The following is a 13,877-nucleotide window of genomic DNA, read 5'->3' on the forward strand; positions in this document are numbered from 1 at the left end:
TAAGTTTGATTGGATATCTGGATTTTATTTGAGTTTTTGCTCTAAATATAATTTTGAAGAACTTGTATTAGTTGTCTGCTGCCAGGTTAGCATTGCAAAAAATCCGTTTTCAATGGTTTTAACTGGATGAATGAAGATAAATCTAGTTAATGACAATTATGTCATTTCTTTTCCAGCTGCTACAAAAGCAAAATTATTCGTAAAACATTTCCGTTTTTAAACGTAAAACATCAAAATTGGATACAACTTTACATCCATTCATAAACTATCGAATTTGTGTGATTATTTGAATGAAACCAGATTGATGTTAGGAAGTATACTTATTTATATACCAGTATTTTCAATAAAAGCACATTAACATTAGTTGCGTCACATTTAGTAAATTAATTTTTTAAAAAAATACATTTTGATGAACGTATCTTAAGTTGCCTGAAGGTCAGTTAGAGGTCACAGTGATAGGTTGACATTTGACCTCGGTCATGTTGCAGTGACACTTCCTCTTTGCGCCATCGTCATCATCATCTTCTTGCAGAGGTCATGACGAAATGAAACGTAAAAGAAACAGGAAGTTAGCGCAGCCAAAAGGTCAACAGAAGTTTACTTTAGGTGCTTTTAATGTTGAGGCAACAGTTTCCATTATTAAACACAGTATGACAGTAACATAAAACTTATTTTTGAAAGTTTAGTCCGAAAGCCTCAGAGAGAGGAAGTGGATGCACTTAGGAGCACGTTTTAGCATTATAGCTAGCACATGCTAACGTGTTGGCGTGGTCAAGTAACAACAAACACGTTTCATTCAAGTTTTGGTGCGTCAAATGTAAATTCAATGTCATTTATTCTGTTTACTTAAGCGCAAATGAATCTTTTCGGTGATAAATCTGGAAAAGCGTATCTAGCATCCTAGCTAGCTAGCGCACGCTAACCTCAGGAAAGTAAAGTGTGTCTTCAAGACGTGTTTTGAGTTGATATGTTTAGCTTCATGTAATTTAACTTTATTTATGGCATTTATTAGCATTCTTTCACTTACAAAGCATCCAGGAAGTATGTTTTAGCATCATAGTTAGCACATGCTTGAAGTGTTTGTGCTTGAAATTTAAAAATAAAATGTGATTTATTAGACGTCTTAGAGTAGGTTAAAGGGACACTTGACTCATTGAATAATTCTCAGCAGTGAATTTCATATTTTTTCCAGAATTCATTTGATAATGTCACTGTTTTTCATGTACAAGTAATACTTTTTAATTTTAATTTTCCTACTTGTCGACTGATGATGACCTCACCAACGACCAATCATGGCTCACCTCTTTTCTCGGTTTGGTTAGCAAACTGAGCCATGATTGGTCGTTACCTACTTCCTCAGCACAAGTGATGTCATCATTAGGCGACAGCAAGTAGAAAAAAAAAGACTTTTTAAAGTTATTAATTGTACATGAAAAATAATAGTTACCGCATTAATTATTGCCAAAACATTAACTTTTTACTTTACTTTACTCTACTTTGGTTTAGCATCCTAGCTAGCTTGCGCATACTGACTTGATGACATCCTCTCTGGTGAACTTTAGATTCATTTCTATTTATAAAACAATATATATTTATTTAATTGTATTTTTTGTGTCAGATTTTTTGACACGAAGGCTAGCCTGCTAAGCCGCCATTCAGGTTGAACCTTGTGACAGTGAGGTTGCTTCAGGTGTCTTGCCTCCATTTGTGACCGACTTGCATCATCATCAGCGCTCTTCGAGAATGACTAAGCATGCTGTGCGCGTGCGTGTGCGCGCGCGTGTCCTTTGACCTCATATTAGCCACGTGCCAAGTTCAGCCTGTCAATGTTTGGCAGCAACCAGGAAGAAAAAAAGTTTGAGACGTTAAACAAGCCACAATTCAGGTGTCAGAAGGTCGAGTTGAATGCTAGCTTTGATTTGACCGAAATTCAACGTAGAAAGCGGCTCAAATTTTCATTTTCCAGAATGTACTACAACATGCGGGGAGGTGATATCGGTCCTTGGGGGCTACCACGTTTGATTGAGCCTGTTGTAGGTGATTACGGAGGCTACAAGCTACAGCTAATGCTAGCATGCTAACACAAACAAATGACGTGACGCACCTTTATCTTTCTTTCACTCACATACGTGACAAGAGTTTACAGGTAGAGAGAGATCTTTTAAAAAGGATTGATGGCTCACCTGCAGAAACAGGAAATGACATCACCAGGACCTGAATCACGTGATCGTGCTACAAACTACTCAAATGGTCACACGCTTCAGGCTACAATTTTGGTTTTTCATTTATTTTCAGGTACCGCCAAGGGATACTTCACTTATTTAGCCCATTATAGCAATAAAAAGTGAATATTTTGTATATAATTTGATATTTTCATTATTTTTCACGTACAATTCGTACCTTTAAAAACACATTTTGCAACTTGCTGTCGACTGAAAATGACATCACAAGGGCTCAGGTAACCAATCACAGCTCACCTGTTTTCTAGGTTTGGTCATGTGATATTCACAAGCTGCACTGTGATTGGTTACCTGAGCCCTTGTGATGCCATTTTCAGTCGATAGCAAGTTGCAAAATGTGTTTTTAAAAGGTACTAATTGTACATGACAAATAATGAAAATATCAAATTTATTATAGGCAAAATATTGTTTGACTTCCAAAAACGGATAAATAAGTATCCCTTTTAATAGCTCGTTTATGTGACCGCCATGTTTGTTTTGAAGACAACGCAAGTGACACGCTCCTGTGGTTTGTCATATATTTTATTAACCAAAGTTAAAAAACAAAAACAAGCTGGTCTCTGACCTGCTTACATGTTGAACATATTGGCTCAAAGCTCTCGTGGTCACATGACCAAACATATCGTACAAAAGTGGTATAAAACAAAAATATTTGTGTAGCTTTACCACACACACACACACACACACACAACTCGTGAGGTGCCACCCAGTAACACACACGCATGAAACCATCATTTTCGAAATGTAGCCGTATAATATTGACATTTTGTCGACACGTCACAAACGGTTAGCCGTTAGCTCGTACGCTAGCAGAGTTTTATGGTGTCGGAATCATGACGACTCACTCGGGACGCCGCTTGTAAAGTCCTGAGTGGTTACAAAAAAACAACAAAAAAAACATTTAGCAGCATTTTTTTGCGTAGCAGACGCTATTGACAGTTGACTGTCTTTCTTTGAAATAAATACATAAAATAAAAAAACATTTTCTCGCTCAGCTTCTTTGTGCATCGCTGAACAGGAAGTATCAGTACAACAGTCACAGTGCCATCTAGTGGACATGGCACAAAATTACAAAAAAAAAAAAGTGCTCCAGCTTCGCTTTTGAATCGGACAATTCAAAGTCAAGTTTGTGATGCAGGTGACGTCGTCCAATCAGCAGCTTGGGATTGTGAGGTGAGAGGTCGGGTTGCCTTCCGTGCCCCCCCCCACGTTAGCAGCGTTGACGACCCGCAGTACCTCTCGGGTAAGATTTTGGTTTTCAGCAGAATTTTTACGTGCTCGTCACATGGAAACCGAACACTCGACGTGGTCGAGTCCGAGCAGCCCGCCGGCGTCCAGTTCTGGGGCGACGGCGGCGGCGGCGGCAAAGATGGAGCTCGGGCTGTCCTGGAGGTGGCGCGCGAAGAGGTCGGCCGTTTCGTGGTCGGGGGTGCGGACGATGCAGGTGGGCCGGTGCTGGTTGAGCATGTAGGACAGGTGCTGCTTCTGCTGGTTCAGCGCTTTGATCTGAGCCTTCAGGGTGACGTTGACGCTCTCCAGCTTCTCGGACTCCTGCGGAAAAACAAAATGGATGCCGGTTAGCCGCAAAATATTTCGGTTTTGATGAACGAACAAAACGTTCGAACGTACCAGCATCAAATATTCCGTCCTGTCCTTCTTCTTCTTGCGGCATTTGGCGGCGGCCGCCTTGTTGTTCTCCCGCCTTCGCTTCCTCCTGTCTGACTCGGTGAGCGACAGCTGTTGCCATGACAACACCACCAATTACCTCATTGAAAAAGCTTGTCTTGTTTCCATTTTGCAACAATTAGCATTAGAATATAGCTAAGTGTCCTCATTATTCACAAATCTGTTTAAAACAGCTTTTTGCAACATGTCACCGGTTGATCTCTTATACTCTGCTGCCACCTGCTGGCCGTTTTTGTAATAACTATCATTGCTTCAAACATTCTCTTCAATGCAGAGGCTGCATTAAAGCCTTATGTATGCTCTAGCATAAAAAAAAACAACAACCCAAAAACGTATAAATACGTCTTTGGGACACTTAGAACATTTTAAAAAAAAAAAGTATTTATATGTTATTGGGAGCAAATGAGTTAACTAAAACGTATTTATGCGCTTTTTGGGAGCAAACGAGTTCAAATGTTTCCCCGTCTCACCTGCGTCTTCCCTCCCAGATCCGAGCAGGAGCTGGCGCCGTCCGAGCTGAGGTCGGCGCGGCCGGCCCGGCCCGGCTCGGGCTCGAACTCGCGCTCGAACTCGCGCTCGCCCGTCAAGTGGCTCAAGTCGTCCAAGGACAGCGAGCCCGGCGGGGACAGACGCGGGAGCGGCGACGGACGCGGGAGCGGCGACGAGCAGCTGACGTCGGCCAGCGTCGGACGAGAGTTGTGCAGCATGACCCTGCCGAGGACCAAAAAAAAAAAGTCGCATTTAGTCGCAAATCGGGGACATGGTGGCATACAAAGATTAGTTAGTTAGTAGTTTTCCTCCTTTAATGTCAACATAAAAATCAATCAATAATTCATCAGTGCTGAAACCGCAACCACTTTTATTTTTTTTAAAAAAAGAGAGAAGATAAAACTGACGAGGGGAATTCAAAATTTGGGGTCCTCAAGATTCTTTTGTGATTTTTGGCTCTAGGAAAGTGATTGATTGAATATAAGATATCAAATAAAAAAAAATGAAAGAAAAGATCATTAAGAGAAGTCATATAGTTCAGTGCAGTTTACATGTTCAAAGGGCGTAGGAAGAAGTACAAACACTTTGATGTGAAAAATGTTATTACTCATACATTATGCACGCATATACGAAAAAACGAAAAATAAATATGTATATAGTTCAAAACAAACTTTTTCCTTCAGGAAGAAATAGGTCTTGATGTATGCTGATAACAACAATAATATTAATAATAATAATAATTATAATGGGAGCCGATTTTGACATAGAAATACCTTTACACATAAAATACTCGAATATGCTGGAACGTAAACAAAAATACCAAAAAGTTGGGCGAGCTTAAAAACAAGACACGTTAAATAAGTCAGAAACACACTAAAATGTCACCATTATTGTTACCTTTTTTTTGGCACACTATCCCGTGACAAAAAAAAAAAAAAAAAAGTGATTACAAAGCTACAAACACGAAAAGCGTTTTAAAAAAGTCAACTTACGTGTGTTGAGTGCGAGCGAGAAGCCGAAGTGTGCGCGAGGAGTCGCCAGCCGGCCGGTGCGCGTGTGAGCTGAGCCTGCTGGCGGTTGCGTCACGCTTATATGCGCGCGCATGCACACGCCCGGGGGCGGAGCTTGGTGACGTGAAAATCGCTGCGTCATGATGCAATCCAACAACACACAAACGCGAGAAGCTCCTTTCGGTTCTTTAATCTTATTTTTCTCATTGATCTCGCTTCAAATGTTTCACGTTTTTGAATTAAAGACAAAGAGAGAGCATAAAAGACATGAAAGATTAGAGGAAGAAGTTGGAGTTTGTTATAGGAATAAAAGGCACATTGCTCTCACGAGGGTTTTGATTCCACCATGTTACGACTTCTTTTTTTCTAACGCTTGTAACATCACATTTTTTTCTCATACCATAACTGATTAACTTTATTACTTTAACAGCAATATTTGTGTCACATAATTACGACTTCAACAACAAATAGTAATTGAAAATTACTTCTCTTGCAACACTACTTTTTTTTTTTTTAAATGTTTTACACATTTATTATTTTAGCATTTGGACTTTATTCTCAATGTTAAATTTTATTTACATTTAATTTTAAAGGTATAATTTTAAAATTTACAATAACAAAATACATTTCTAACTTTATTTTCATCTGAGAAGACATACATACGTCCTAAAATCTCAACTTTATGAATTCTTTCGCACAAAAAAAATCACTTTATTCTTGTGATATTACAAATACATTAGCTAAAAAAATTCCAACTTGACATTTTAACATTTTCACATTACATTTATTCAAACTTTTTGTAATATTCGGACCTAACTGATGTTTCTTGACATTTTGTGACTTTTATGGGAGCTCCTCTTCCGCACGATCCAGTCGATGACATCACCCTCATATGATATTTATTCATTATGTTTTATTATTAATTTTGGCAGTTGCCGGTAGCAGTAAACCGGTCTGTCGATCGCCGGTGTTGGCATCAGGTGATGTTCACCTGATTGCTGTCAATCAGAATTATGATGAGACTGCTGACTATTTGCATATTATATATATTTGCATATTTGCATGTTTTGTTTTGTTTCCTTTCATTGTCAAAGAGGAAAGAAATGCGTGTTGGGAAAAAAAATCATGTCAAACGAAACTTCAAAATGATGGGGAAAAAAAAAAAAGTTCTCTTGAATGCTGTGGGCGTGTCTGCTTAATTAGATGAAACTGTCAATCAAATATCATTAATACAGGTCAGACTGATTGTTTGGTCAGACTCGGCAATGGGTGCGTGCACTCAAGGCAGACAATGAGGCACTCAAAACCAGCCACACCAGTGGACTCGTAATTGCCAATAGTCATCTTCAAAGGGAAAAAAAAAATAGAGCAACATCATGCTGCCGGGTGGTGCTGAAGGAGTGATGACCCCAAACAGGAAGTAGTTTGGCATTTGGAGTGATGACCCCAAACAGGAAGTAGTTTGGCATTTTGACCCCGAAAGCACATTTTGAGTAAGACGAAACGTTGACAAATGTCCTCGTGTCATCTCTTGTCACGGTGTGATGTCATTTGGAAGTTTCTCAACTTGTCTCAGGCATGTGCAAGGAGTTTTTTTTTTTTTTTTTTTTGTGGGTTAGAGTTAAAAATAGAAAAAACCTAATATACATTTTACTTTCTTAGTACAATCAACGCTAATCAAATAAAGGAACTAAAACGATTAGACTGAATACAAAAATAACAGGCCACATTTAACAACATAAATATTCAAATTACAAACTTTCTTGTCACTGGTATAGAAAGGGAACAATGAAAATCCGAAAAAAGAAATGAATCTAAGGAAATTGTCTGTTCTAAATGACTATTTACAAATGCGGTGCACCACAGGGGTCAATCTGCGCACCCATATTTTTTTTTTTCCCACGCCATCAAATACAAAATATAACAAATTCAACACAAACCATTTTATTATTTTATTTTTTTTACATAAAGTGAATTTATTTCAGCATAGTAGTAGTAGTAATGAAAATGTAAATATTAAATATATATATATATATATATATATATTTATTTATTTTTTAATATACAATAAAAATATATATATAATATATAATATAATATTTTCTAATATATAAAGTATTAATTTGACTACATTCAATAGAAAATAAAACATTAATAAAGCACACAATTAAGGAAAGCACATTTAATACATTAAAAAATACATTTATTTTGCTGTGAAACATTTTTGTGACAATCTACTAGTTTCGTCTTTTCATTTTACACCAAAGTGAAAGAAGATTGCGACAGGCGAAACCTGCTCACTCGCATAAACACGACCATAAAACGTCATAAAATATCGAAGTTGGGCTAAAAATTCAATTCAGAGAGAAAAGACCGGCACGATTGTGATTCACATTCTCTCGTTTGGCCAAATATTCACAAGAACATAACTGTTAAATTATGAGAATATCGTCACAGAATATATAGAATATTAGATATTTATAATGTACTTGTATGTTTTTGTTTTCCATATGAGTCCGTTTGAGCGGGTGTTTCCCCGCTGCCGACGTCGCCCGCCACCATTCCGCTGGCACCGACCGGCCGCATCAAGAAAAGAAGGTGACACGCTTGACCATTTTAATCGTTTGCGTTATTATTAGATCCCGACAAGCGTGCGTGTGTGTGCGCTATTAATACACACTGATGTACGTCGTCTTCATTTAGCTGCAGTGTCACACACACACACATATCAAACACACACATGCATAATCTGGTGCTGCAGTATAGCGCCAACTACTGCCGAGGAGGACTGAGAGACGTCAATCCCCAAATTTTGTTTACAATATGTTCTATGTAGCCTCACTAATGTAAACAAACCGTATTCTGATTAATGTTGCTTTTTGTGGAATATGATTTTATCCATCTGAGGGGGCCATTTTGCCACTTGCCTGGCGACTTAAAATGACATCACAGTGAGCTCAGGGAGCGACCAATCACGGCTCACCTGCGCTCTGAAGTAGCCGCTGGCAACTAGCCGTCACGGAAAGGCGTCCGCCAGGCGGCTCGGTGAACTTTGACCCGGTTTCGCTTTCGTTATGACACCGCGCTCACTTCTCCTTCTGCTTTGTTGACGCTGTCGAGAAGCTGGCAGAAGAAAAAGTGAAAGTTTGATGCCATCAGTTTTGTTTGTTTTGTTTGACGATGATGAAAGAAGTTTGGGGTGAAAGTGTTGCCATGGCAACAGAGTGGCTGACGAAGACAAGGAGAAGAACTCGTGAGGTCATTTACCGGATGGGATGGAGATGAAGAGAGCTGTACAAATATGAAAAATATATATATATATATTTCACATTTAATACAAATATGTCCTTCAAAACCGTATCACTGTCAACATAAATGTTTTTATTTGCTTTGTAGTATTTTAAATGTGCCGTTTACTTTTTTTGCTATGATTAGGAATGATTTAATAAAGAATGTGAAATTGAATTATTAATTATTCATTTCAGAGCCAGGGGGATCTAATTCGGAGTAAAAAACAAATTAGATTTTTTAATAACTTTTTTTTAAGCGATGACAGAATAAAGAAAACCATAAAAATTCAATTAAACACATTTTAGCTACAAATGACCTTTTTCAATTAATTAAAAATTAAATGAATGTAAATGTGATTTTTTTAAAATGAATAAAATTATACATATTTATTTTTTAATAATATAAATGCTGGGTGAGACACATTAAATAAGCACACGCTCTAAAAAGACAATTGTTGAAACAATTTAACATTACAAATTGAACGGTTGACCAACTTAAAAAAAAATAAAAATCACATTTAACTCAAATACAAAAACAAATTAGTGAAATGAGATTTTTCCATAAAAATGCAATTAACACATTTTAGCTACTAATTATTATTTTTAATTAATAAAAAATTCAATTAATGTAAAGTTTTTTTTTTAAATAAATTAATGAAATTATACATATTTATTTTTTCTAATGTAAATGCTGGGCGAGCCACATTAAATAAGCACACGCTCTAAAAAGATAATTGTTGAACCAACTTAAGATTACAAATTGAACGATTGACCAACTTAAAAAAAAAATCACAATTAACTCAAATATAAAAACAAATTAGAGTGGAATGAGATTTTTTTTAAACAATAACTTTTTTTAAGAGATGACAGAATAAAGAAATCCATAAAAATTCAATTAACACATTTTAGCTACTAATTATTATTATTTTTAATTAATAAAAATTAAATTAATGTAAAGTTTTTTTTTTTTTTAAATACATTAATGAAATTATACATATTTATTTTTTCTAATGTAAATGCTGGGTGAGCCACATTAAATAAGCTCTAAAAAGAGAATTGTTGAACCAATTTAAGATTACAAATTGAATGGTTGAGTGGTTGACCCACCAAAAAAAATAAAAAAATAAATAAATAAAATCACTTCATTTGGTAACACACGATTGAATTGAGTTAGTCCAAAGTGAATATATTAAATGTAATTAATTCTGAGCTCATCAAACGTAATATTTTCACCTGAATTAAGTTAATACAAAGTGAATCCAAACCAAAGTATTAAGTCTAATGAAGTCATAATTAATTAAACTGAATATATTGACTAACTTAATTCAATTGTGTTACCAATTGAAGCGATTTTTTTTTTTTTTTTTTTTTTTTTTTACTCTTTTGAGGGTGTACTTTGTCTCCCCCTACATTTACTGTCACTTAACCAGTCAGAAGATTTTATGATGCCGTATTCCCTGATGATTGTACGCCGATGCAGTGAAACGTTGTGCCGTATAATTATTTCATCAGCACACCAGAGACGCTTTGGATGAAGTCATGTCCCGGCGGTGACGTCAGCTCTTCCGGGAAGTGGCGGCGCTTCCGCTCCCCCGTGCACCCCCTCCACACACACACACACACACACACACACCAACCCATCCCTCCTCTTCCTCTTCTTCTCATCACGGCTAATCCGGGAAATCATCCCCCCGCCTCACTCTGCTCTTCCTTACATGCCCCCCCCACCAAAGAGAGCGAGCGAATGACAGATCATCTTTGTGTTGAATCAAAACAAAACTTGTTTTTTTTTTTACTTTGGAATACAATCGTCAAAATGTTTGTTTGTTTTTCCCTCCGACAGATCAAACCAGTACTGAATCTATTTATTTGTTTGCATGTTTTACGTCCTGTTTTTTTTTTTTTTAAATAAAAAGATGGACATTTAAAGTGTTTTAAAATATTAACCAAAATAATTCACAGAATTTCTAAAATAACCGTTAGCAATACACAGTGCAGTCAAAATGCTACATGGTTAGCAAAAATTAAAAGAGGACAAAAATAACAATAAAAACAATCATATCATCCGTTCGCTTACGAGAAGGATTATTTTGGCAAAGGGCCAATCAAAATATGTCTTTGTAATTTTCCCGATATTGTTTTCTGTAAATGGTGTGCTGCCGGTATTTTTTCCAAGAACAACATTGGCTGTCGGCCAATCACGTTGCAGCATGTTGATGATGCAACGTGGCAAGCGCTACCAAAAACAATTTGGTTGCACTTGACGAGCGAGCGAGAGAGACGCCGTTAAAACGAGAAGACGGCGAGCGCCACATGAGCGTTCGTGTTTTTCTGGTCGAGGCCAGTTTGGTTTTTTTTGGTACGCCGCCGCTTTGTCCTCGTTTGCCACAAACCTCAACTTTTCACCACTTTTGTTTGACCAGCGGCGGGAAGTCAGTGGCAAATTTGATTTTTTTTTTTTGTTCCATTCATTTGCATGATTTCCAACAATCGACTCATTTCTCTTGGCTGCACCGTTTCCAGTATGAGGTTGATATTTTTTTTTTTACCCCCATCCAATCAGATTTCAGCCTCTATGTGTTGTCATGTCAATGTAATCTGCCCGGGTCCTTCAACAGTTAACTCATTCACTCGCAGCCATTTTCACATTTCGCAACCCCCTTCGCTCCTGACTGTTTTACAGGATTTGGACTGATTTTGCAAGGCCCACACAATATTGTGTTCTACTGCTATAAAAACATGGAACCTACCAAAAGAAAGATTACAGTCTCTTCTTTCATCAGGAAAAAAAAGGTACATTTTTATGTGTTTCAGTTTTGCAGAAATTAGCATTACAATATTGCTAAGTGTCATCATGATTCACAAATCTGTTTAGAATTGTGGGGAAAATAGCTTTTTTGATCTCTTACACTCTGCTGCCACCTGCTGGCCGTTTGTGTTATAACTTGAAAAAAAATGATTCAACCTTTCTTTGCAGTTAAGAGGCTGCTTCTGTATGCTCTAGCATAAAATAAATAAATAAATAAAAATGTCTAAAAATGTCTTTGGGACACTTAAAACATTTAAAATAGAACGTATTTATACGTTTTTGGGAGCAAATGAGTTAACATGCTGGCCAATGGAACAGAAACTTGATTTGCGACTGGACCGTTTCTTTAACTAGGGAAATGATTAAAATTAGCATAAGATGAATTAATACATGTAAAATAGATAACTTTACTAAAATAATTCATTTGCATTTTTTTTTAAATAATTTATTTCTGAATATAAATATATAAATAGTTTAATATTAATATGAATATAAATATATAAATTGTTTATATTACTATCAGGCCGAACCCTCTAAGTCACGATTTAAATGTAATATTTTATTTTTTCAAAAATCTTTTCCATTGGTCACACGTGGGTGTATATACATATATATGAATGAATGAATATATAAAATGTATTTATTTTTTTTACAAATTATTGACCAATTTAATTAAAAAATGGCTTGCTCTCTTTGATGATGTAATGTTAGTAGTATGGCTGTGCAATTGATCAAAATTCAATTGTTACACTCCACAATTACAAAATTGGCATAATCGTAAACAAGAATAAAAGATTATTAATACTAATTTTGAGTTGTTTAATTGTATAAATTTGCACTATTTTAAATTTTATTATTTTAAAATAACCAATTAAATAAATCTTCTTTGGTCCCAAAAAAAATAAATAAAACTTGCATAATTATAGTGTTTCAAAGAAATGTATTTGTCTAAATATTTTTTTCCGTTTAAACATTTTGTTGTTCTGTACCAAAAATAAATAAATAAAATAAATTATGGTCCTAATCGTGATTTTAATTATTACCAAATTAATTGGGATTAATATTTTCTTCATAATAAAGCAGCCCTGAACAAACATCCTCAAAAGTGACAATTTTGGAAGTTTAAGGTTTCGGCCCGACAGCAATGATTTACAATCAACCGATTATGTAACGAGATACATGAATAACAACAAAGCATTTTGAATCAACCAATTGTACTCCTAAACAAATGCATCAAATAGCGGATTATCCTTTCTGTCAAGTTATTCCCAAAAGTTGTCACGATGGAAATTCCAGCTGGGAAAAAGACAAATCACATGACGGCGTTATGTGACTGGAATTCCTGACATTATTTTTGCGCTGCGACAAACGATGGCGGCCAGTCGGGAATGAAGACGGACGGGTTCGGAAAGGCGAGCTGTTAAGTCACGCCCCCTTTCCACACAGAGCCAAATCTTGCTTTGTTTGAACGACGTCATCGAGCCGCACGACCAAATAAGGACGCAACGGGGCGCTCGTTTGCATCACGATACCGCAAATGTCTTTGAAATGCTGACGTGATTGATGCTGTCGATTGATTTGACAGGCTTCACTTCGCATGATTATTTTAAGCGCTTTGCGTACTTTTGCATCGACGTGGAATCTCCCTTGCAAATTTCCGACAAAGCGAGTGTGCGTAATAAGGCATCATGGGAACGTCAACATCAAATGCCACTGAAAACCACGAACAAGATAAAGCACAATTTCAATTTGAAAATAATTTATATTAGTAAATATGTAGGCGTGCACCATTTTGAAGGAGAGCATACATATTTTCCCCCCATTTAAAATACAGTAAATAAAAGTAATTTAATCTCAATACTGCATTAATGACATAATTTTTTTTTGTACTATGGACCATGTTCACATATTTAATGGACCAATTACCGGTTTTAAAAAGTCGAGGTTTCAATAACTGCTAATACTGGAAAATACTGCTAATACTAGTAATGAGTTTTTTGTCTTTTTGAAGGGACATTAACTAATTCAAACCCAAAAATGTATTAAATCCGTTTTTTTGCTTTTCTTTTTTTTACGTTCTAATACTTATACTCTAATACTCCCAAAAACATATTCATACGTTTTTTTTGTTTTTGCCTTTTTTTTTTTTTAAATGCTAGAGCATACAGGAGGCTTTGATACAGCTTCTAACGTGAAGAGGTCGCTTAAAGCAATGGTAGTTATTTCAAAAACTGCCAAAAGTTGGCAGTAGAGTATAAGAGATCAGCCAGGCCCACGTTGCAACAAGCTCTTTTTGCCAGTGTTTTCAACAGGTTTGTGAATAATGATGAAACTTAGCTATATTCTAATGCTA

General features: G+C 36.3%; 1 protein-coding gene across 2 annotated transcripts; it reads right to left on the reverse strand.

Moving 5' to 3' along the window:
- Positions 1–2,744: 2,744 nt before the first annotated feature.
- On the reverse strand, positions 2,745–9,221 carry atf3 (activating transcription factor 3). 2 transcript variants are annotated; one of them, XM_077511367.1, is made up of 4 exons: positions 8,409–9,221; positions 4,397–4,637; positions 3,870–3,977; positions 2,745–3,791 (listed from the first exon to the last, which is right to left on the reverse strand). In XM_077511367.1, the coding sequence occupies exons 2-4, from the start codon at positions 4,631–4,633 to the stop codon at positions 3,522–3,524; spliced, it is 615 nt and encodes a 204-aa protein (XP_077367493.1). In that variant the 5' UTR covers positions 4,634–4,637; positions 8,409–9,221; the 3' UTR covers positions 2,745–3,521. The 2 variants fall into 2 exon arrangements, with proteins under 2 accessions (XP_077367493.1, XP_077367492.1); XM_077511366.1 differs by lacking the exon at positions 8,409–9,221 and adding an exon at positions 5,408–6,839.
- Between the last annotated feature and the right edge of the window lie 4,656 nt (positions 9,222–13,877).

This window comes from Festucalex cinctus, chromosome 21, assembly GCF_051991245.1.
Source record: "Festucalex cinctus isolate MCC-2025b chromosome 21, RoL_Fcin_1.0, whole genome shotgun sequence".
In the NCBI taxonomy this organism is placed as follows: domain Eukaryota; kingdom Metazoa; phylum Chordata; class Actinopteri; order Syngnathiformes; family Syngnathidae; genus Festucalex; species Festucalex cinctus.